Here is a 23,320-nt window from a genome sequence, read left to right on the forward strand (position 1 = left end):
ACTCAGGAGCACCTCCCGTCACCGACTCGCGAACCTCCGAGATCACCTTCAAACCACACACCGCAGCCTCTCGTTGTCAAACGTAGAACCACAGCAGTCACACCTCTGACCAAACAGTCTTCCTCCTCAACCAAGAGGTCGCGCTGTCGAATCTCAAAGGAAGGGAACCCGACGTCAAGCGTCGCTAGGCACGGTGCAATCCCATCCAAAATGAGGGGTGTCGCCGTTGTTCTTAACCCTAGGGTTTGTTTTCTAGTATTTAAGCAACCTTAAATGACTGCAGACTCATATCTTTCATAATATTATCAATCAAGTTGAGAGTTTTCTCATATTTTCTGGTGGACTCAGAGTTTTCTCATATTTTCTAGTGGACTCTAGATTTATTTGTTTTAGAATTTATAGCTTGTAAACCCCATTACTTTCGACTGCGTCAGGAAATTAGGGTAGCACTGGAGTATAAGACATGAACTTTCAGAAATCAAGACTTTTCACTAAAAATGAAGTACACATATCATTCAAAGTCGAAACATAACTGTATGATGAATGAAGATAGAAGTACATGCACTTGGCTTTCCGTAACATGAACATTTGAAAATGAAGACTTTTCACTAGAAATTGGAACGATTCACCCCATTTTCAATGAATTGAAACTCGAATAATTCTCATACATATATGTTATAAAGAAGTTATTCAAATACATTTGTTTTGTAAAGTAAACCGATTATTATATCTAAATCAAATTCTCGTTGTAATATAAGTCTTTTTTATTTTGCAAGTACAAAATTTTGAAACTGACGATCATGTACAACTGGTTGTTGTATAAATAAAAAAAAAAAAAAATTATTTTAAAGTTTACTAGCCTCTTGACACGCATACATGCCATTTAGCATTTCATTATCTTTTAGAGAAATGTAACATGGTAAATAAAGAGTGGTTCTACTAAGATCTCTACAATTGTATGTGGAAATCCACTGATTTTTGTAAACTTTAAATCTCTATTCTGCCTCTTTGAAAACATAAAAAATTAATTAAAAAAAAAAAACCACAATCTTAGGCTTCTCAGCCATTTTGCAGTTCCCTCTTCTTTTATGAGTTTAATTATCTTCACCGTTCTCCCTCTGAAAACTACAATTGTTATGTGGACCTCTACAAATATGTTCTCAGTTTGATTAAACTATATGTTCAAATTGATATTCAACATAAACAACATCAGGACCTGAAGAGAGAGAGAGAGAGAGAGAGAGAGAGAGAGAGAGAGAGAGAGAGAGAGAGAGAATTTCAACACTAAGCATAAAGCATCTCACCAACAAATTAGCTAAGATTTCATCACTGATCGATCTAAGTTCATCCCAATCAAATATCCAATTATAAAATCAACTATTCTTCATTGGATACATAATATTCAATTATAAAATCAATTATTCTTCATTGGATACATAATATTTACAACACGTAAATAATTAGTTCAAAAATTTAATCATTCTCAGAATTTGGTTTTTGTTTTTGCCATATTTCTAAGGTTGTTTTTGGGTTTTTGTTTGATCAAATTTAGGGCCTGACGGTAACAACCTTCTGACCCGACCCATTAGAGAAGCCAGCCCATAAATCTTAAAAGACCATAACCATGACATCATCTGAAAATTTTCTGAGGAAGTAATGTGGTCGTTGAGTTCTCGGTGACTCACAGACCCTTCTTTCACCAACCTCACGGCGTCCCGTGAAGTCCTACAAGGCTCTAGTTCGAACGGTGCGCTTCTTTTACTCTCGGTTTCTTTGTCTTCTTTGATCAGTTTGTTTCAATGTTCTTTTTTTTTTTGTTGTTGTTGATTTTGTTTTGTATTCTCGTGGGAAAAGAAGTGTGTGACCTCAGTTTTCATCTGCTGTTTCGAGGATATGATTAACTGTGAGTTTAAGAAGTAAAAAACCAATACTTTAACATTGCACAAATGATAGCTAGATTCAACAAGAGATGAAAGATGGGATTTTTCGATTTGGAGGAGAATGATTAGTATTTTGGGGGGTAAAGGTTGATGCTTTACAGAATTACAGTGACCTTGAAAAGCAAAAGCAATGTTAGAAGGAAGGAAGACTAACGCTCAATCTTTTTTTTTTTTCCAAGCAATTGGTTTTGTTCTCAAGTGTGATGGTAAAGTTTGTCTTTTGGATTGAATTTGGAGGAGGTGAATGTGGAGAAGGAAGGTTGAGCTGATCCTAGCAGGAAAAACCCTAGAGGAGAATCCGGAATGGGAGGTCGAGATAGGGTGACATCAAAGAGAGATACACAGTCACCAAAAAGAAAAAAGTGAAAGAAGCAGAACCAATGACCATTCCTGAAACTATAGTCTTCTCTTCTTCAGGAACAACTTCAGATTCTGCTGGAGGTCTTTGATATCCACAGGCCGGCAAGGGAATGCCACAAAGGCCGGAGTTGTTCTCATATCTTGATGCTGGGAAAGTGGTGAGCTGACCTCCGGAAGGGATTGTACCGGTGAGGTTGTTGTTAGACACATCGAGGTCACTCAGAAATGAGTCAAATGAGAGAGTCTCAAAAGACCCTGGCAAAATTCCCTGAAGGTTATTGTGAGAGAGATCCAGAACTCCAATAGCTTTCAATCCTCTAAAGCTGTCCGGAATATTTCCACCTAGCATGTTGTGTCCTAAATTCAAGACTTGCAAATAGGACATTTTACCTAAGATTCTGGGAATAGTCCCAGACAAGGAATTGTAAGAAATGTCAAGGAAGATCATGCTTCCATTGCTGGTGAATGTGTAAACTGTCAACCCTGTGTAAATTCTAGTTGATGGGCAAGAATGAACCATAGGTAAACTTTCGAGTCTCTCAAGTCGAACTCCCTCAAACTCAACTAGGCCTCCTGCACCCGTGCAAGCTGTACCACCCTCATTTCTAATATATGCAAACTGCTTCTCCGAAACAATTCCAGGAAGAACAAAGCCAGCTTGACTGGCGAGCTCCGATGGGATGGAACCATTTAGATCATTGCGGCTTAAGTCAAGCCAAATGAGGCTCTGACACTTGCCAAGCTCAGCTGGAATCTGACCAGACAGTGAATTATTAATATTACCCAACTGAAGTATAGCAAGCTTAAGGAGATTTCCAATACCTGAAGGGATTGCTCCTGTAAGCCGGTTGCTAGATAGTGACACCCAAATCATATTGGTGCATCTGCCAATGGACTGTGGAATGGCTCCAGTAATGAGATTATTATTGAGAATCAGGGTTTCTAGGTTTCCTCCATTGATGCAAATGCCTTCCGGGATTTCACCAGTGAGATTGTTTGCCCACATAACCAAGTCGGAAAGATTTGGCAAGGTCCAAACTTCTAAAGGAATTGCACCACTCAAACTGTTGAAACTCAGATCAATAGCCTTCAGGCTCTTGCAGTTTCCAAGTTCCGATGGCACAGTCCCGGAGAGAAAATTGTTGGCTAGAAGTATCTTTTCCAAAGCTGAGGGAGCATTGGAGAAGCAAAACACTGAAGGAACATTCCCTGTGAAGAGATTAGCGCTGAGATCGAGCACTTGAAGCCGAGTACCATTGGTAATAGATGGTGGCACAGGACCAGTGATGTTGTTGAAGGGTACATAGAGATATGTCAAACTCGGAAGCTTACTCACAACAGTACTGAGGAAATTTCCTGAGAGCTGATTGCGACCAAGATTGAGACTAACCAAAGAAGAGCACGACACAAAACTTGAAGGCAATTCACCAGTAAGAATGTTATCAGAAATATCAAGCTCCTCAAGTGTCCCACAAGCCTTTCCTAATTCGGCTGGAATTTCACCCGAAAACTGATTGCGACCCAGAAAGAGTTGCCTCAACTTCTTGAGATTTCCCAACAAAGCACCCGGAATTTTGTCCTGCAACATATTACTAGTCAGGTTCAGTGTCTCCAAAGCTTGACAGTGAGCAAGGCTTGAAGGAAACTCATCCCCATAGAGATTATTGTGTGATAGCTTCAGCAACGTGAGGCTGCTACACTGCCCGAAATCAAGGCTTGCAAACTCTCCAGAGAAACTGTTGCTTGAGAGATCCAAATACTTGAGAGATGCCGAAACATTAGCCAGAAAGCTGGTTGGTATTTCCCCCGATATATAATTATACGAAAGGTCGACGGTAGATAGATTTTTGCAAGACAACAGAGAAAGACCAAGATTTTCCTGGAGCTTGTTATGAGAAACATTGAGAAGATTCAGGTTTTGACAAGTTAACAAAGATAAATGAGAAATGTCGTTTCCAGAGAGGTCAAGTTGAAGCAGAGAAGGACTAAAATGGAGACTGCCTCCGGGGATTAAGTTGCGAGATGGGTTGACAAAAGCAAGGTGATTGCAACCCTGTAGAAAAGATTGGTCCGGAAGAGGGTTTGAGATGGTATTGAAGGACAAGTCAACAGTTTCAAGTCTACATAGGGAATTATTGGAGGAGAGATCAGCAGCCGAGAAAGAATTATTTTGAAGATAAAGATGTTGGAGTGTGGGCAAGGCTGTAAGATTTGGAAGGTGAAAACTGCCAGCTAGGCCGGCGTTGGAGAGATTTAGGGTAGTGACATGTCCTTCCGGAGAACAGGTGAGGCCTCTCCATGAGCAGAAAGGAATGGAAGAATTAGATTTCCAGTCGGTTAAGAAACCATGTGGATCAGATTGAACAGAAGAGTGCTTGAAGGCCAACAACAACTTCTTCACTGTATCATCATCATTGCTTTGTCGTTGTTCTTGTTGTTGAGGTGGAAAGAGATATGTGGTTGCTGATGCCACATACGGGAACTGGTGAAATTGAAAGATAAGGAGAAGCAGGAAGTACAAGGTTCTCATCATCATGGTCTGCTCTATTCTCTTCATTTTTTGCTCTGCTTCTTCAGTTTTTGACCAGAAAGGAAATCTAATGTTTGGGATTGCTAGGTTTGTAAATAGGCGTCCACAAGAACTGCTTTATTCATATTATATACCGGCCAGTATACTTGTCTTGACTCTTAAGCATGAACTGTGTTAGATTGATGTACAAGTCGATCTCTGTTCGTGAAACAACTTCCGTCAAAGTAAGCAATGCCACAGTTTTTATTTTGAATTTGTGACACCAAAATGTTTGGTCAATGAAATAGACCACCCTCAACTACATAATTACTTGGTTTATGTTTACGAGAGAGAAAGTTGATAACCTTTTCCCAAAGGGACCGAAAGACGGAAAGATACAGAAGAAATTTGACCTCCCAGATAAATGATTTAAGCTTGATTTCAGATTATTCTCAACCTATGTGTGGAGCGACTGTATTCAGATGCATTAACATCATATATCAGGTGGTGCTAAGTACTGTTAAGAATGTGTATAGATATAACTCTCACATTGGAAAAATATAACTTTGCTTATGAGTTTATAAGGGTTTGTGCCACTCCATCCATTGCCAATTGGTTTTGGATGTGAACATCAGATTACTTTATCATGGTATCAGAACGGATTACCCACGTGTTTGGTTTCAGTGATGGCCACACGTGCTCACCGTCACCCAATACAACTTGTCCACGTGTATGGCTTGAGAAATCGCCACACGTGCGGGGGCGTGTTGAGAATGTGTATAAATATAACTCTCACATTGGAAAAATATAACTTTACTTATGGGTTTATTAGGGTTTGGGCCACTCCATCCATTGCCAATTGGTTTTGGATGTGAACACCAAATTACTTTATCAAGTACATGAGGTTATTGAGCTTGACACACATGATCAACGCGTTAATGTTAGATTTGCTTTCTTAAATCGCTCTAACAAGCTGTAATAGCTGTATTACAAGTAGTTCTAACAAATTGTTGACTAGAGGTCTTGCAGATCACTCTTGACTTTGAATGGTGATTGAGTTGAGTTGATGTTGATCCTAGACCCTTCAACGTGCTTGGTATTTGCCTTTGATACAGTGAGGTCCAAGACAGAAAACGATAAGGAGTAAATTGCAATATTTTGATATTTTGGTAGGAAAGTGAAATTATTCCATAATTGAAGGGAGCAAAGTGAGAAATTTACTATAATTAAAGGAGACATAACGGAACATAGGAAGCTGACGACATTTGGCGCGTGTTACCAATTATGGAGATGTCAGGGCACAAAATTCAACCAGTTAATCAGCCGTCAACTTGTAACTGCTGCTTTTTGTATTACTAATGGAATAAAGACTTGCCAGAACTGAGATAGAACATAGAAGAAGAAGGGGAGCACCAACGTCATCACAATTCATACAATTGATGCCTGAAGATTAAGCGAAGGTTCTCCACTGGAACATAGGCACAATTCTCTACTCTGTAAGGACAAGAAAAAAGCTTTGATTTTGTTTCTGGGTTTGAGCTCAAAGTAGGAGTCTTTGTTATTTCAACAAGTTTCTGGGCATATGTTGAATGCTGATACCATATGTGTGAAAGTTGGCATCTTTGTTTCTCTATCATATATATATGACCCTAAATTGGTCACAGACGTTAACAGTGGTTGTGGTTGTGGCTGTGGCAGTGCCTGACGTGCCTGCCATGTCAAGTACAGGCTGAGGTGGTGGTGGCAACGGTGCTGCACTGAGGGAACTTGGGAATAGAGATGAGTTGATGTAGACGACCTGTGGGCCCGTGCTCGGATCCCCTGGTGCGGGGCCTATGAGAGTTTCGGGTGTTGCCTCTGCTGTTTGGGGGGTGGTGTTGAAGGTACCGGCGAGACCTGTGCTCGGGTCCGTGGTCAGCAAGGCCCCTGGCGTGCTGACACCACTGATGGTGGGCATTGGAGTTTGTTGTCAGGCCCTGTCGAGTGCCTCATTGTTCGATATTCTTCGTTGAAGTGCATCACGGAGGATGCGGTTCTGGTTAGCCACGTTTTCCACTTGCCTGCGGGCCTCTTCTGCCGCTAGTCGCTCGGCCTCAACCTGTGCCCGCGACTCCATGAGGTCGCACTTGGCGATCTCGAGTGCGGTGGCAGCGTCTGTCGTCATGATCGAAGGTGGTTCACCGCTAGGGTTGAGGAAGTCGAGGGTAAGCTGAACCTCGCGCGTGCGATTGGTCACCATCGTGTGGGTCGGGATTGTCGTTAATCATTGTTCGAGAGTGTTGTCCTACCAGCAAGGAGCTGAAGGCCCTCTTTCTAGCGCCAAATGTTTTTGTTGAATAGATGGGTGGTTTGATCCAGTAGAATCACGGGATGTCTTGTCACTATCGCTATCGGTCTAGTTTATCTGTAAAACAAACAGAGGTCAGAGGGAAGACCAGGTGTGCCGGCCTTCAACGCTCTGATGCCTAAGTCAGTATGGTTATAAGATAAAAATAATGAAAAGCGATAGTAAATAATTACCTCTTTAGGATGTTGGAGATGACCCATTTGTAAAGGATTTGGGGAGATACAATTCATTTGCTTCCAATGTGGGACAGTTGGGTTCCTGATGTCGCTCAAAGGGGTATCGGGATCCCTGCCTGGGAGTGTCTTTGCTGTTCTTTTGTGGCTAAATGAGCCTTGTGCTTCCAGTATTTGTGCCTGGGAGGTATACATACCAACATTTCTCTAATATCATATGAATGTTCATTGAAGTGCATATGCTAACTCAAATAACCAAATGTCTGATCACTAACTTCTTTGGAAATCAGAATCAAATTTATTTTAAGTTTATGTGAGTCTTTGTTTTCTGTTGATAAATGAATTAATTCATGCGTTTACACAGCAGCCACTTTGATGGCAAGAATTATAATGTCATTAATGTGTATGAACTATTCTAGAAAACATTACAGAATGCATATGAATTTGTATTAGTGGCTACTTTGGCAGCATACTAGGATACAGTGAAACATATGCAGCATTTATGGGACTTCCCATTATGCATATTAGTAAGTATAATCCTGTATAGTAACTTTGCAGATTATTGACATTTGAAACAATAATACTTATATAACCTTGAATATGACCAGAATTTATCAAATGGATTAGTCATGATGCAAATAGCATTTATCATATCAAAAGTAAAATTCAAAATAAGAAAGAGTATAATTCATATGCAGTAATATCAGAAACATATTCATATGGATCATACTAAAACAGCATCATAATCAATCCTAATCTGAGCATAGTAGGCTCTCATACCAATTGTAAGAAGTAAACTGAACAACATGTATATTTACATGAACAAAATCAACTATGACAAATATAGGATTGATATGTTGTTCTGATCCTAAATTAGGATGCGTAAATCATTGCAATCCTATAACATAGTAAGTACATATATATGGCAATAAACGATATAAATTGAAATCAAAGGCAAAGGGTGTGTAGAGATACTAACTAATTCCACTGCCTCCTTCCATTGTTCTTCTCCTAGATCCACCCTTGATCTCAGATTGTTAATGGGACAATTTGATTGAGTTGTGGTGTTCTAGCAGGGATCAATGCATGCGTTCATCCTTTATATCTGACAAAACAGTTATGCAATTCCATCCATTAAGGAACTGCTGCATAACTTCCTTATCCTTGTTAGATTAGATTAATGTTGATAACCACAAAATTTGAAATTCATATTCAAACAGATTTCAATACATATAAAACTATTTTCGAAAAAATTTGTTTGCAACACACCCTTAGGGCTCTCGTTTTCTCTCTAGACAGCTAGGTTTCCCCTCTCGACAACTTCTCTCGTCTGGTGGCGCACCCTCGTCGGCGTGGGTCTCTGGGCTCGTCGGCGGGTGGCGCGTGCAGCCGGACGGGCTCTATCTCTTGATGCTTTCAAACGGCAAGGACTGTGATGGCCACGTTTTGGCCGGTGTTGTGATTGATCCATTCAATCCAGCTCGGATCCGATTTGAGTTGATATTGGGGAGTAGGTAGCAAGGCTTGGCAAGGGGTGGCTGGGGACAAGCTCATTAGAGGGTTGAGATGGAGGGACGAAGTCGCTGTGTTTGATGCGTCGTCGATCCGTGGTTCTACGGCCTCGTTTTCTTTGCCAATGAGTTGGCTGCTTGGGTTCAGGTCGAATATCGAGTTGACTGTTCTAGTGGTTGGGATTTGGAGGGAGATTTGGGCCAGGCGGAGGCGCAGTGGGGGTGGCCTTGTTGATAGGTCTGTGGTGGTGCTTGATTGGGCTGAACCCGTGGTTCCTCCTTGCTGGGCCTAATGGTTCTTGGGCCTGGGCTTTGGCTCTGGGCCCATATATACTTTTATTATATTATATTTTATTGTTGATTACTTTTAGTAAGACGTGGTTTGTGCCGGCAATAAGTCCCTACCACTTTATGGCAGGGCGACATGGGCGTTGACCCAATATGCACACTCAGTGTGCCTTGTCTGGCCTAGCGAGGCGGCGAGCTATTTGCTTGATCAAATGGACACAACCTTATAGTGGCAGGATGAAATTGAGTGCCGCCTGATTTATTTTCGTGCGGCAACATAGTGAGAAAGCTATGCTATTTGTAATGATGCTTTTTCGTTATAGAGTTATCTTTCCGGTATGTCACCGTTATGTCTAAGCAAATGGAGTAGCCACATTCATGTACTCTTTGCTAATTGGTGCTTGTTAGAATACATAGATTTTGTGGAGAATCCTGGTATTATTTCAGGATGTTCTCTTTATGTTTATTGTAATTTGGGGTTCAGGTTTTACGTCCCCTCTTATATTCTACAATTTCATTGATCAAGGCTTGAGGGCAACCACACCAGCCCCATTTAAAAAAAAAAAAAAAAACTATTTTTGATTACAAGTTTATATATATAACGTACTAGTATTTATTTGAACTCTAAACTTCTCAAAAATATCAGCTTAACTAGACAATGTTGATGTCTAGTTCTAATGAGGTTTTACACTTTTTTGTTTGTAGTTGTTGATTTTGTATGAGGTGTTTTTGGTTTCTGAGCAAATGTGCGAAACAGAGGCATATTGGTTAGTTAGTTCCAGGTTCTTTGGTAGTTCTTTATGTATTCTTGCTGGAAAAGAAGTGTTTTGTGATTGGTGATAGAATTTTCATCTGTTCTTTTGAAGCAAAGGAAACGATTAACTGTGAGTTTAAGAAGTGATAACCAAAATTTTAAAATTGCACAAAAGATAGATTCAAGTAGAGCTGAAAGATGCCAACGATTAAGATTTTGGTGGTAAAATGAATGCTTTTACAAAGACCGGCCTTGAAAAGAAAAATAAGGAGGGAGAACACAAACGGCAGGGGAGGTTAATGTTCATTTTTTTTTTCTTAAGGTTAACCAGATATTAGCAGGAGAAACCCTTGAGATGAATCCGGAATGGGAGGTCAAGATAGGGTGTTAACAAAGAGAGATACACAGTCACCACAAAGAAAAAAGTGAAAGAAGCATAACCAACGACCATTCCTGTAACTGTAGTCTTCTCTTTTTCAGGAACAACTTTAGATTGGGTTGGATGTCTTTGAGATCCACAGGGTGGCAAGGGCATGCCACAAAGGCCGGAGTTGTTCTCATATCTTGATGCTGGGAAAGTGGTGAGCTGACCTCCGGAAGGGATGAAACCGGTGAGGTTGTTGTTAGACACATCAAGGTCACTCAGGAAAGAGAGAGTCCCCAAAGATCCTGGGACATAACTGTTAGGGTTATAAAAGTCATTTATGTTGTAATCAATTAAGCTAGATATTCAGCTAATTAGTTAGTTAATTAGGTTGCTAATTTCTGTTAAGAATGCACGGTTAGCTAGGCTTTGTGCTATTGATTTGTGACACATGTCACTTATCTAAGCCATTACCTCTAACTATATAAGCTCTCCTCCTGTACGCTTATCAACTCAGTTAGTCAATTTAGTCATAGTTATCCACAGAATTCTCTCTGGAACTTTCTTCTTCGTTAAGCTTTCAAGTCAGCTTTCATGGTATCATGAGCTCAGGTTCAGATCTGTGACCTTAGAGCATGTTAAAGCAAGTAAGATTTCAGTAATATTCATACTCAGCTTCACTCGATCAAGCTTGTTCATCATTTTCAGATAAGTTTCTATATCAAATCTTGAAGAATTGAAGATCTACTTGTTGTCCTTGTGAATTTGATACTATTCTACTGCATCGAAGTCTTGGATTTACATATTGAGCTGTTCTTCATCAGTATATTGTTCATACTGTATTGAAATTTCTAGATCTAGAATTTTGGATCTGTTCTGAAAACCTAAAAGTGATAATTGTTGCTTGAGTTTGATTCTTGTTGCTAGTAGCAGCCTTATTCTGCAATTGCAATCATAGAGTGATCATACACCAAAATTTACCAAAAATTACCGAATTTTCTTCTTCAAAACCCTATTTTCGTGTCATACCAGCCATGACTAATTCTACAACTCACCCCTTACCTTCAACCACTACTCACACCACTGTGTACCTTCCAAATGTTCTTCTGGATGAATCAAACTACCCTACTTGGCTTTTTCGAATGGAATCCTTTCTCAGAGGTCAAAACCTATTTGGTTTTGTTGATGGCTCCACTCCTTGTCCTTCACAGTTTGTCAGGTCTTCTGATGGTTCTACTAGTGTTCCCTCTGTTGAATATATTGCTTGGAAGACTCAGGATCAGAGCATAGTGAACATGATAGGCCAAACGTTGAGTGCTGTGGCCATGACCTGTGCTGTTGGGAGCAAATCTGCTCAAGACCTATGGTCTAGACTCAAACTGAAATTTGCTGCACCTGATAGACAACACATCCTTCAGCTCAAATCCAACCTCCAGAACTTAAAGAAGGGCAATGATGATATAGAAACTTATCTGGATAAAATTAAAGCAGCCAAAGATGCACTTGAAACTGTTGGAGTTGTAGTTGATGATGAAGATATAGTGGTGACTGTTCTCAGGGGCCTCCCTTCTGAATTTGCAGCCATAAAGACTGTTATTAGAACTCAATCTAGTTGTTCACTTAGCCAGCTCAAGACTCTGCTCAAAGCTGCTGAATTGGATATTGATAGTGAATCTCAAAGCCTACAAGGGCTACTTACTGCTATGCTTGCTAAGGGCAACCTCAACCTGTCTGCTCTTACTCATCCTGATACAGCCACTTCTCTCTCTCCTTAGAGCTCATCTGGTTCTGTCCCTGCATCACCTCAACCTACTATGACGCCACCTGCATCCTCATCAGTGACTCCAGTTACCTCTTCCATTTCAGCTTCACCTGCTCAATTCTCCTCATCACCTGTTGTGCCTTCACCTCAAGTATACACACAAGCTGTGCATTATGCCACCTCTCATCAGACTTCACCTGTGCAAGCTGTGCAAGCTTATACACAATCTCCCATTTCCTCTCCCTTGTCTGCTCCACTTGTGCCACCTGGTTTCTCAACACCTACTCAAGGTCTCCCTACACATCCATTCTCCACTCAAAGTCCCTACATGCCTATCTCAGCTACTCCATATGGATTCACTACTCCTGTGATGCTCAATCCTATGGTTGGACTCTATGCTGGTAGAGGTGGTGGTAGATCAGTTAACTCTAGTGCTGGCAGAGGCAACTCATATGCTGGTAGAGGTTCTTTTCACTCAGGAGGTGCTTTCAGGAACAACATCACTGCCAACAATACTGGAGCTGGTGCTTCCCTCACTTGCCAACTTTGTAACAAAGTAGGACATGGTGCCAAAACATGCAGATCACTCTCCAATTTTCAACAAGGCAATTCTTCAGCTCAAACTGGTTGTCAGTATTGTGGTAGGGCTGGTCACACTGCTGATAGGTGCTACTTTATCATTGGCTTTCCTGGCCAACAGAATGATGCAGATGTTGATGTTCCAACTGCTATGGTGGCTGCCTCTTCTCTTGCACCTCAATTTTGGCTAGCTGATACAGGTGCCACCAACCATATGACTAACAATCCTCATGTTCTCAACAATGCCACTCCCTACCTCAACAATGATTCTGTGCAAATTGGTGATGGTAAACAATTGAGAATTACACACACTGGTGATACTAGGCTGGGATTGCTTAAACTAGAAAATATACTTCTCATACCAGAACTTGCAGCACATTTACTTTCAATTTATCAATTGTGCAAGCAAAACAATTGTTTAGTATGGTTTGATGAGTTTATGTGTGTCATACAGGACAAGGTACAGGGCAAAATTCTTTATCAGGGACTGAGTAAGCATGGCCTCTATCCAATACCATTTGATCTGCCACTCTTCAATAAGTGTCTTTCTGCAAATTCAACATCTCAAGTCAACAGTTCAGCCATCTCTCCTTCAATTTCTGCTTGTTTGGGACAACTGGTGAAGTCTTCACTATGGCATCAAAGGTTTGGTCATCCATCTAATGAAGTGGTCAAAATCATGTTAGAGAAATCCAAGTTAGCTCAGAATAAAGATAGTGAGAGTTTCATCTGTGAACCTTGCTTGTTAGGCAAATTTCACAAGCTGCCTTTTTCCTCTTCACAAACAAGCAGTAGTGCTCCTTTTGAGCTTGTGCACTCTGATGTATGGGGACCTGCTCCTCACTTATCTTTAGATGGATATAGGTACTTTGTCTTGTTCATTGATGATTGTACAAGATTCACTTGGATGTATCCCATGAAAAATAAAAATGAAGTGTTCAGTTACTTCAAGTCATTGTGTGCCATTGTTTCTACTCAATTCTCTTCTGCAATAAAAACACTTAGAACTGATGGTGGAGGTGAGTATGTTAATACCAAGTTCAAAGAGTTTCTATGTCAACATGGTATTCTCCATCAGATTTCATGTCCATACACTCCTGAGCAGAATGGTATTTCAGAAAGAAAGAATAGACATATCAGAGAAACTGCTGTCACACTTATGCAGAATGCCTCTCTTCCTAATCAATTCTGGTATCATGCTTGTGCTACAGCTACATACCTTATTAACAGAATGCCTACTCCTGTTTTGGCCATGTGTTCTCCATTTGAGAAGTTGCATCACACTATACCTAAAATTGATATGCTCAGAGTGTTTGGTTGTTCTTGCTACCCACTTATGTCAGCATACAGGTCCAATAAGCTTCAACCAAAAACTGTGAAATGTGTATTTGTTGGATTTGCTGCAGGATATAAGGGATTCATTTGCTATAGTCCAAACACCAAAAAGTACATTGTTTCTAGACATGTATTCTTTGATGAGAATTCATTTCCCTATGCTGTAGGTAAGAAGCAGTCACTAGTGGAGCTTAGTTCAACACAGCAAGATACTTCTACAACTCTGAATCCTCCGTCCACACCTTGCTCAGTTATTCAAAACTCACATCCCATTCAGTCCAAAATCATCTTATCTGAGCCTCCATCAACTACAGAATCGACAGAATTCTCAGCTCATGATAATTCTTCACCAGCATCATGTGATGATACTCTTGAGCATAGTCATACTGAACCTGCTGCTGTGAGTAATGAGTGCAATTATGTTGACAATGATCCCATCATCACTATTGCTCCCTTAGCTAATGATAGCACTATTAGTCCACCCAGTCCCATGTTTGCTCCTACCTCAGATACAAGAATTCAATTTGATGACTCTAATGGGGAATTGACTTTATCTTCCCAACCTGGTGCTGGTGGTATTTCAATCACACTTGACTACAAGACTTCTTCTGTACCATCAAATCAAATCTCTGAAGCCAATATTTTACATCCTGTTGCAGGGATCTCTCCTGCTATTCTTAATGATCATCATATGCTTACCAGATCCAAATGTGGTATTTCAAAGAAAAAATGCTTCTCTTCTCTACTCAGTCATATCAGCCTCGACCCTAGTGCTACTGAACCATCCAACTATAAGGCTGCACTAGAAATTCCTGCTTGGAAACAGGCCATGAAAGAGGAGTACAATGCTTTGATTGCTCAGCAGACTTGGACTCTTGTGCCTTTGCCACCAGATAAAAATTTAGTTTCCTGCAAATGGTTGTTTAAAGTGAAAAGAAATGCTGATGGTACTATAGCCAGACATAAAGCCAGACTTGTTGCTAGGGGATTCAGCCAGGAATATGGAGTGGATTATGATGAAACATTCTCACCTGTGGTACGACACACTACTGTGAGGTTAATTCTTTGCCTTGCTGCACATCATGGTTGGAAATTACATCAGATGGATGTCAAGAATGCCTTTCTACATGGTCTCTTGAATGAAGAAGTTTACATGACTCAGCCTGGTGGATTTGTTGATCCAAATGTGCCAAAACATGTGTGCAAACTCAACAAATCTTTATATGGTTTAAAACAGGCACCTAGAGCATGGAATGAAAGGTTTACTAACTTTCTGCCTGCTATTGGCTTTACTGCTTCTTATGCTGATCCCAGTCTCTTTGTCAAGCAACAAGATGCATCCAAGGTATTCTTACTCTTGTATGTTGATGATATTATTATCACTGGAACATGTGAAACTCTAATCTCAGCTGTCAAACTCGCATTACAAGAAGAGTTTGATATGAAAGACTTGAGTCCCTTGCATTACTTTCTTGGAATAGAAATCAAATACTTGCAGAATGGCCTATTTGTTTCTCAGCACAAATATGCACAAGACTTGTTGCATAAGTCTGGATTAGCTGATTGTCACACACATTGTACTCCTTGCAAGTCTGGACTAAAATTGTTGAAAGCAGCTGGTTCGCCTTTACAATCCCATGATGTCTTACACTTTAGAAGTATAGTGGGATGCCTGCAATACCTCACCTTTACTAGGCCAGATATTGCTTTTGCTGTCAACTCTGTGTGTCAGTTTCTACATTGTCCCACTGATGAACACCTCATTGCTGCAAGACGAATATTGAGGTATGTGAAGAGTACTATCAATCATGGAATCATGTATCCAAGAGGTCAACACACTGAGCTACCACAACTTCAAGCTTTCTGTGATGCTGATTGGGCTGGGGACCCGAATGACAGAAAATCAACAACAGGATTTGTTATTCTGCTTTACAATTCACCTGTTTCTTGGTGTAGCAAAAAGCAAACTGCTGTTTCAAGATCATCAACAGAGGCAGAGTATAGATCAATGGCTGACACAACCTCAGAAATTATGTGGCTTATTCACCTTTTACATGACCTACAGATCACTCTTGCTGAAGTTCCCACTCTTCACTGTGATAATATTTCAGCAATTGCTCTTGCCACTAATCCGGTGTATCATTCCAAACTCAAGCATATTGAAGTTGATGTGCATTTCACTCGAAACCAAGTCAAGGCAGGATCACTCAAGCTTCAGTTTGTCACCTCTCAAAATCAACTTGCAGATCTGTTTACTAAGGGCCTTTGCTCACCCCAGCACAATTATCTTTGCAGCAGCTTGATGTTGCTTTCCCACCATCAAGCTGAGGAGGGCTGTTAGGGTTATAAAAGTCATTTATGTTGTAATCAATTAAGCTAGATATTCAGCTAATTAGTTAGTTAATTAGGTTGCTAATTTCTGTTAAGAATGCACGGTTAGCTAGGCTTTGTGCTATTGATTTGTGACACATGTCACTTATCTAAGCCATTACCTCTAACTATATAAGCTCTCCTCCTGTACGCTTATCAACTCAGTTAGTCAATTTAGTCATAGTTATCCGCAGAATTCTCTCTGGAACTTTCTTCTTCGTTAAGCTTTCAAGTCAGCTTTCAATAACCTTGAAGATTATTGTGAGAGAGATCCAGGACTCCAACTGCTTTTAATCCGCCAAAGCTTTCTGGAATATTTCCACTTAACATATTGTGTCCTAGATTGAAGACTTGCAAATATGACAGTGTACCTAAGTTTTCAGGAATAGTCCCGGACAAGGAATTGTAGGAAATGTCAAGGAAGATCATGCTTCCATTGCTGGTGAATGTGTAAACTGTCATTCCTGTGTAAATTCTAGTTGATGGGCAAGAATGAATCATAGGTAAACTTTCGAGTCTCTGAGGTCGGACTCCCACAAACTCAACTAGTCCTCCTGCACCCCTGCAAGCTGTACCACCCTCATTTCTAACAAATGCAAACTGCTTCCCAGAAACTATTCCAGGATTGACTAGGCCGGCCTGGTTAGCAAGCTCTGATGGGATAGAACCATATAGGTCATTGCTGTTCAGGTCAAGCCAAATGAGGCTTTGACACTTGCCAAGCTCAGCTGGAATCTGACCAGACAATGAATTATTACCCAACTGGAGTATAGCAAGCTTAAGAAGATTTCCAATACCTGAAGGGATTGCTCCTGTAAGCCGGTTGCTAGATAGTGACACCCAAATCATATTGGTGCATCTGCCAATGGACTGTGGAATGGCTCCAGTAATGAGATTATTATTGAGAATCAGGGTTTCTAGGTTTCCTCCATTGATGCAAATGCCTTCCGGGATTTCACCAGTGAGATTGTTTGCCCACATAACCAAGTCGGAAAGATTTGGCAAGGTCCAAACTTCTAAAGGAATTGCACCACTCAAACTGTTGAAACTCAGATCAATAGCCTTCAGGCTCTTGCAGTTTCCAAGTTCCGATGGCACAGTCCCGGAGAGAAAATTGTTGGCTAGAAGTATCTTTTCCAAAGCTGAGGGAGCATTGGAGAAGCAAAACACTGAAGGAACATTCCCTGTGAAGAGATTAGCGCTGAGATCGAGCACTTGAAGCCGAGTACCATTGGTAATAGATGGTGGCACAGGACCAGTGATGTTGTTGAAGGGTACATAGAGATATGTCAAACTCGGAAGCTTACTCACAACAGTACTGAGGAAATTTCCTGAGAGCTGATTGCGACCAAGATTGAGACTAACCAAAGAAGAGCACGACACAAAACTTGAAGGCAATTCACCAGTAAGAATGTTATCAGAAATATCAAGCTCCTCAAGTGTCCCACAAGCCTTTCCTAATTCGGCTGGAATTTCACCCGAAAACTGATTGCGACCCAGAAAGAGTTGCCTCAACTTCTTGAGATTTCCCAACAAAGCACCCGGAATTTTGTCCTGCAACATATTACTAGTCAGGTTCAGTGTCTCCAAAGCTTGACAGTGAGCAAGGCTTGAAGGAAACTCATCCCCATAGAGATTATTGTGTGATAGCTTCAGCAACGTGAGGCTGCTACACTGCACGAAATCAAGGCTTGCAAACTTTCCAGTGAAATTGTTGCTTGAGAGATCCAAATACTTGAGAGATGCAGAGCCGCTTTCCAGGAAAGTGTTGGGTATCTCCCCAGATAAAGCATTGTATGAAAGGTCAAGTGTTGTCAGATTCTTGCAAGACAAGATAGAACCACTCAGTTTTCCGGTCAGCTTGTTACCGGAAACATTGAGCAGATTCAGATTCTGGCAAGTCAACAAGGATGAATCCGAAATCAGGTTTCTAGAGATGTCAAGCTGAAGCAAGGAAGCACCAAAGCTGAAACTCCCTCCTGGGATTGAATTGCCAGAGAGGTTGACCAAAGCCAGATGCTCACAACCGTCGAGAAAAGACCGAACCGGAAGAGGGCTTGTGATGTTGTTGGAGGACAAGTCAACTGTTACAAGGCTACATGTGGTAATGTTGGAAACTGAAAGATCAGAAGCAGAGAATGAATTGCCTTGCAAGTACAGATTTTGAAGACTTGGCAAGGCTGTGAGAGTTGGAAGGTGAAGACTTCCAATGAGACCAGAATAGGAGAGGTCGAGGGTGATGACGTGGCCTTCAGAGCAAGTCAGGCCTTTCCATGAACAAAGGGCAGTTGAAGAATCAGATTTCCAGTCAGATAAGAAACCATGAGGGTCAGATTGAACAGAGGATTGCTTGAACTGCAACAAAAGCTTCTTCACCACATCCTCATTAGAAGCAGCTGAAGTGAAATTTAGAGAGTGAAAGAGAAGCAGAACCAAAAAACAGAACAAACCCATCATGCTTCTGATGATCTATTCCCTCTTCATTTTGTTGTTTTGCTTTCAAAGTTTCAATAGGAATCTTTCTGGGGACTATTCAACACCTGAGCAGCACAACTCATTCATCTGAACCAAAAGCTCTCATCTTTCAGTTCTGGGCTAACTTAAAGCTTCAATCTTTCCACCCATTTTTGCTTGGAAGTTGCAATTGAAATTTCCCAACAGGAATTAAATTAAATAAATTTGTAAAATGGGTTGTGGTGCCTTTATGGTGGAAATCACTATCAGACATGTAAAAAATCAACAAACTTGAAAGAAACTCATTAAGAACAAACATTTAACAGCTTTAGCTACCATATATGAATGAGAGTATGAAACTGAATGAAAGAGAAAGGTATATCATATGTAAATGAATTATAAAGTAGCAGAGTGGAGGGGCTTAATGGGCAATCAGATAGTTTTTGTTGAGGAAAGAACAGAGAAAGGAAGATACCTCGGAGTGCGACAGAGTACGATGTTCAGAAAGGAAATCTAATGTTTGGGATTGCTAGGCTTGTATATAGGCGTCTCTAGCTTCTACACAAGCACTGCTTTATTCATATTATATACCAGTATGCTTGACTTAACTCTTAAGCATGAACCGTGTCAGATTGATGTACAAGTCTTTGTTCGAAACACAACTTCCGTCAAATAAGCAATGTCACAGTTTTTATTTTGAATTTGTGACACCACAATGTTTGGTCAATGAAATAGACCACCCTCAAGTACATGATTACTTGGTTTATGTTTACCGGAGGGACAGTTGATAACTTTCTTCTCAAAGGGACTGAGACGGAAAGATACAGAAGAAATCTGATTATTCTCAACCTAACCTATGCGTGGAGCGACTCTATTCAGATACATTAGCATCAAGTAAATGTGGTTATTGAGCTTGACACGCATGATCAACTCGTCAATGTTAGATTTGCTTTCTTAAGTCGCGATAACAAGCTGTAACAGCTGTATTCCAAGTAGTTCTAACAATTTGTTGACTAGAGGCCTTGCTGATCACTCTTGACTTTGAATGGTGATTGAGTTGACTTGCTTGTAATGAGTTGATGTTGATCCTAGACCCTTCAACGTGCTTGGTCCAAGACAGAAAACGATAAGGAGTAAATTGCAATATTTTGGTAGGAAAGTGAAATTATTCCATAATTGAAGGGAGCAAAGTGAGAAATTCACTATAATTAAAGGAGACATAAGGGAACATAGGAAGCTGACGACATTTAGTGCGTGTTACCAATTATGGAGATGTCAGGGCACAAAATTCAACCAGATAATCAGCCGTCAACTTGTAACTGCTGCTTTTTGTATTTACTAATGGAATAAAGACTTGTCAGAACTGAGATAGAACATATAAGAAAAGGAGGAGCACCAACGTCATCACAATTCATACAATTGATGCCTGAAGATTAAGCGAAGGTCCTCCACTGGAATATAGGCACTTCATTCTCTACTCTGTAAGCTTCAATTTCTTGTCTTGAGCTTTGATTTTGTTTCTGGATTTGAGCTCAAAGTAGGAGTCTTTGGTTTTTTCAAAAAAATTCTGGGCATATGTTGAATGCTGATACCATATGTGTGAAAGTTGGCATCTTTGTTTCTCTATCATATATATATATGACCCTAAATTGGTACCCTTCTAAAGTTCTAAATATCTTTGTCATTATATGCTTCTAATTGGATGAAATTAGCTAGTCAACCCAGGATGGAATCTTATCCTAATGTAATCTTCAAGATTTTGTAGCTGCAAAGCTGTGCCCTGTTTATGGATATGAATGTAATTCATATGTCACTTGGTGGAGTGAATTTCAGTCAATCTTGTTTCCTTTGTAAGCTAAGGTTGTGTTTGGGTGAGTAAGAGAGATAGCAGGACCAGCCATGGCACTGAGCTCTCTCCGCCTTCACCGAACACCAAGCAGCCTCTCCACCCTCCATACTGTTCTTCCTATCCTCTACTCCAGTCCCCCAACACCTATATCGTCTACTCAGTCCTGGACCTTTATCCAATCTCGGCCTTTTGGCTTTTTGTATGGCAGAAAGGGTGGGGTTACAAGCAGCGGCTCCTTGTCATGGATTTTCGGAAAGACCCAAAGCCTTGGCCTGAGGAGATGGTGAGAACTTATGAGGAAACTGTGCTAAAATGCTTTGCTCTGTTCATATGTATGGTTGCTGAGAAAATTGGGGGAAGGGAGAATTTTGAATAGAAAACATTAGTCGGAATTTGACTTTGGAGCACCTCTACATCTGGATTCCGGTCTGTTATGTTTGTTAGTAGAAACTTGTGATATCTGATTTCAAGCAAACAAGTCTATGGTATGAGTCTTTGTTAGGATAATGCGCCAATTGTGGATGCATTGAACCTCTTCTCATAAATGACTTGTAGAGGTATCGCCTCGAAGGAAGTTACTTGCATCCTTTTGGAGTTTTCAAAACATGCAGTAACAGTAGTGCAGCTATTCAACTGCTTAGGATAATGGCAGAAGGAGCTAGTAAGCCTGACGTAGTTGTCTATAAAATGATCATTGACCATCTTTGTAAGGATGCACTAGGAAACTCGTAGAATAACCAAATAAGTCACTTTTTTCTACCATCGTTGAGATTTTCTGGCACCTTGAAGTTCTTCATCCTGAAAGATTTTTTAATGTTCTGCTCTTCATTCAAATTTTAGGAGATTCAGGAAGATTTGAACTATTGGCATCCTCTAGACTGCATGTGAAAAAGGGGGTTTCTGTGTGTGCGCGTCTGTGACCCTTTATTTGTTTGCTTTATTCTGCAGTCTGTGATGAGAGCATGCAGGGGTTACTGTGTGTATCTGTGTCACTCCATTTCTCGTAGTGTTGAATGTTAGAAATTTGAATGCTGCTTATGTATAATTGCAAAAGAATTTTCTTTGTTTCTCTCTTCAGGTCAAGAAAGAAGAATTCACCTACACGCACATGCACATTCATATAGTCATGTATATATGTATAACTAAGTATAAGACATGATTATATACTAGGGAATTATATATTGGTGATCATTGAACACAAGCTCTCATAGTTGGAGGGATATATATATAGACAATTAGTTTATTCATTTCAGTGTGAAACTGTGAACTATGAAACCTATAGATAATCTAAAAGAGAAGAGCATGCATACATGAGACTCTCTTTCTCTCTCTCAAATATACAGATATAGAACACACACGCACATATATTTATGGTACTGATGATACTACACTGATACACAATAGTATATCCCTTGACTTCCATAGGTTTGAAGTGTGTAGAAAATAATGAAGATAAGGTAAAAAAAATTCAAAAGTTGGCTGTTATTTTTCCCTCATTCAACTAATATAAACAGTAATGCATAGGGCTGGTGCTGTTATTGTGTGTACAGTGTACACTATGGAACTCTAAATCCCTTTAAGTCCTTAGTAGTGTGCTATAAAGTGTCTCAAATGCCTGCCAAGGTTTATCCTTGGGCAGTTTTTATTTGTGGCATCACATTTTAATGATTTATAGGCTGTAACTGCAGGACAAATATGGCTTTCTTAGCAACTGCTGAAGTTTGTGATACAAATACAGCTCTTTTGGGAAGTGGAGACCTGCGTGTCCTGCCACCAATATTTCAGATGTATGGACAAAGTCGAGCATTCTCAGGCCCCATTTCCACTGTTAAGGTTTTTGAGGACAACGTTTTAGTTAGAGAGCTTCTCGAAACCAGAGGCGAGGGAAGAGTTTTAGTTATTGATGGGGGAGGAAGCATGAGATGTGCTTTAGTTGGAGGGAATTTGGGACAGTTGGCTCAAAACATGGGATGGGCAGGGATTGTGATAAATGGCTGCATTAGAGATGTAGATGAGATCAATGGATGTGATATTGGGGTGAGAGCTTTGGCATCTCATCCCATGAAGTCCAACAAAAGAGGCCATGGCGATAAACATGTTCCGATCAACATTGCAGGAACCTTGATCCGCGAAGGGGAATGGTTGTATGCTGATAGTGATGGCATCCTTATCTCAACATCTGAATTGTCTATTTGAATCAGTATTGTAAGTTCACCAGTTAAAAAGTCTTGCCGATAAGATGATTTTGAGTTTTGAAGACAATTGTACTTGGAGTTTGTCATTTTGTTACTTTTGTTAGCATCTGAAATATGCATTATATTTTCCTTGTCAAGAAGAGAATGTGTGTGTTTCCCTTTGTTATTGCTCCTTTTATCTGCTACTAATTATATTCATTTATAGAACTATTACTTAATATTTGATAATGCCAATCAGACTATCAGTAACACATTATTAGGATGTCTTTTGAAGAACAAGCACCTTATAATTTAGAAATTTTTTGCCCCTGATGGTGTAGATGAGCACTTCCAAACCCCTGAAATTCATTACAGGATGTGATGAAGATTGGATGGCAACGGATGAACTGTGTCAGATTGATGTACAAGTCTTTGTTTGTGATACACAACCTCCCTCAAATAGGCAATGCCACAATTTTTATTGTGAATTTATAACACAAAATGTTTGGTCAATGAAAGAACACCCTCAACTACACAATTACTTGGTTGAG

At 40.3% G+C, this 23,320-nt stretch overlaps 3 protein-coding genes across 5 annotated transcripts; 1 reads left to right on the forward strand and 2 right to left on the reverse strand.

Moving 5' to 3' along the window:
- Positions 1-1,662: 1,662 nt before the first annotated feature.
- Positions 1,663-4,872, reverse strand: LOC133732312 (serine/threonine-protein kinase BRI1-like 1). Its single transcript, XM_062159839.1, has one exon. It carries the CDS (start codon positions 4,855-4,857, stop codon positions 2,227-2,229), a length of 2,631 nt encoding a protein of 876 aa, XP_062015823.1. The 5' UTR covers positions 4,858-4,872; the 3' UTR covers positions 1,663-2,226.
- An 11,660-nt stretch (positions 4,873-16,532) lies between these two features.
- LOC133730256 (receptor-like protein kinase BRI1-like 3) lies at positions 16,533-19,571 on the reverse strand. The gene is made up of 2 exons (XM_062157882.1): positions 19,222-19,571; positions 16,533-18,854 (listed from the first exon to the last, which is right to left on the reverse strand). The coding sequence occupies exon 2, from the start codon at positions 18,747-18,749 to the stop codon at positions 16,533-16,535; it is 2,217 nt and encodes a 738-aa protein (XP_062013866.1). The 5' UTR covers positions 18,750-18,854; positions 19,222-19,571.
- Positions 19,572-19,999: 428 nt separating this feature from the next.
- On the forward strand, positions 20,000-22,956 carry LOC133733423 (putative 4-hydroxy-4-methyl-2-oxoglutarate aldolase 3). 3 transcript variants are annotated; one of them, XM_062161045.1, is made up of 2 exons: positions 20,000-20,227; positions 22,271-22,956. In XM_062161045.1, the coding sequence occupies exon 2, from the start codon at positions 22,291-22,293 to the stop codon at positions 22,789-22,791; it is 501 nt and encodes a 166-aa protein (XP_062017029.1). In that variant the 5' UTR covers positions 20,000-20,227; positions 22,271-22,290; the 3' UTR covers positions 22,792-22,956. The 3 variants fall into 3 exon arrangements, with proteins under 3 accessions (XP_062017029.1, XP_062017028.1, XP_062017027.1); XM_062161044.1 differs by having other exon boundaries at positions 20,004-20,227; positions 22,284-22,956; XM_062161043.1 differs by lacking the exon at positions 20,000-20,227 and adding an exon at positions 20,269-20,878 and having other exon boundaries at positions 22,284-22,956.
- Positions 22,957-23,320: the final 364 nt, after the last annotated feature.

The sequence above is a fragment of the Rosa rugosa genome, chromosome 2 (genome assembly GCF_958449725.1).
Source record: "Rosa rugosa chromosome 2, drRosRugo1.1, whole genome shotgun sequence".
NCBI lineage: Eukaryota > Viridiplantae > Streptophyta > Magnoliopsida > Rosales > Rosaceae > Rosa > Rosa rugosa.

Coding starts and splice junctions, on each gene's coding strand:
- LOC133732312 (XM_062159839.1), bottom strand. CDS start 4,857: ATGAAGAGAATAGAGCAGACCATGATGATGAGAACCTTGTACTTCCTG.
- LOC133730256 (XM_062157882.1), bottom strand. CDS start 18,749: ATGATGGGTTTGTTCTGTTTTTTGGTTCTGCTTCTCTTTCACTCTCTA.
- LOC133733423 (XM_062161043.1), top strand. CDS start 20,646: ATGGCACTGAGCTCTCTCCGCCTTCACCGAACACCAAGCAGCCTCTCC. Junction 20,879..22,283: donor AGCCTTGGCCTGAGGAGATG/GTGAGAACTTAT, acceptor CTGTAACTGCAG/GACAAATATGGCTTTCTTAG.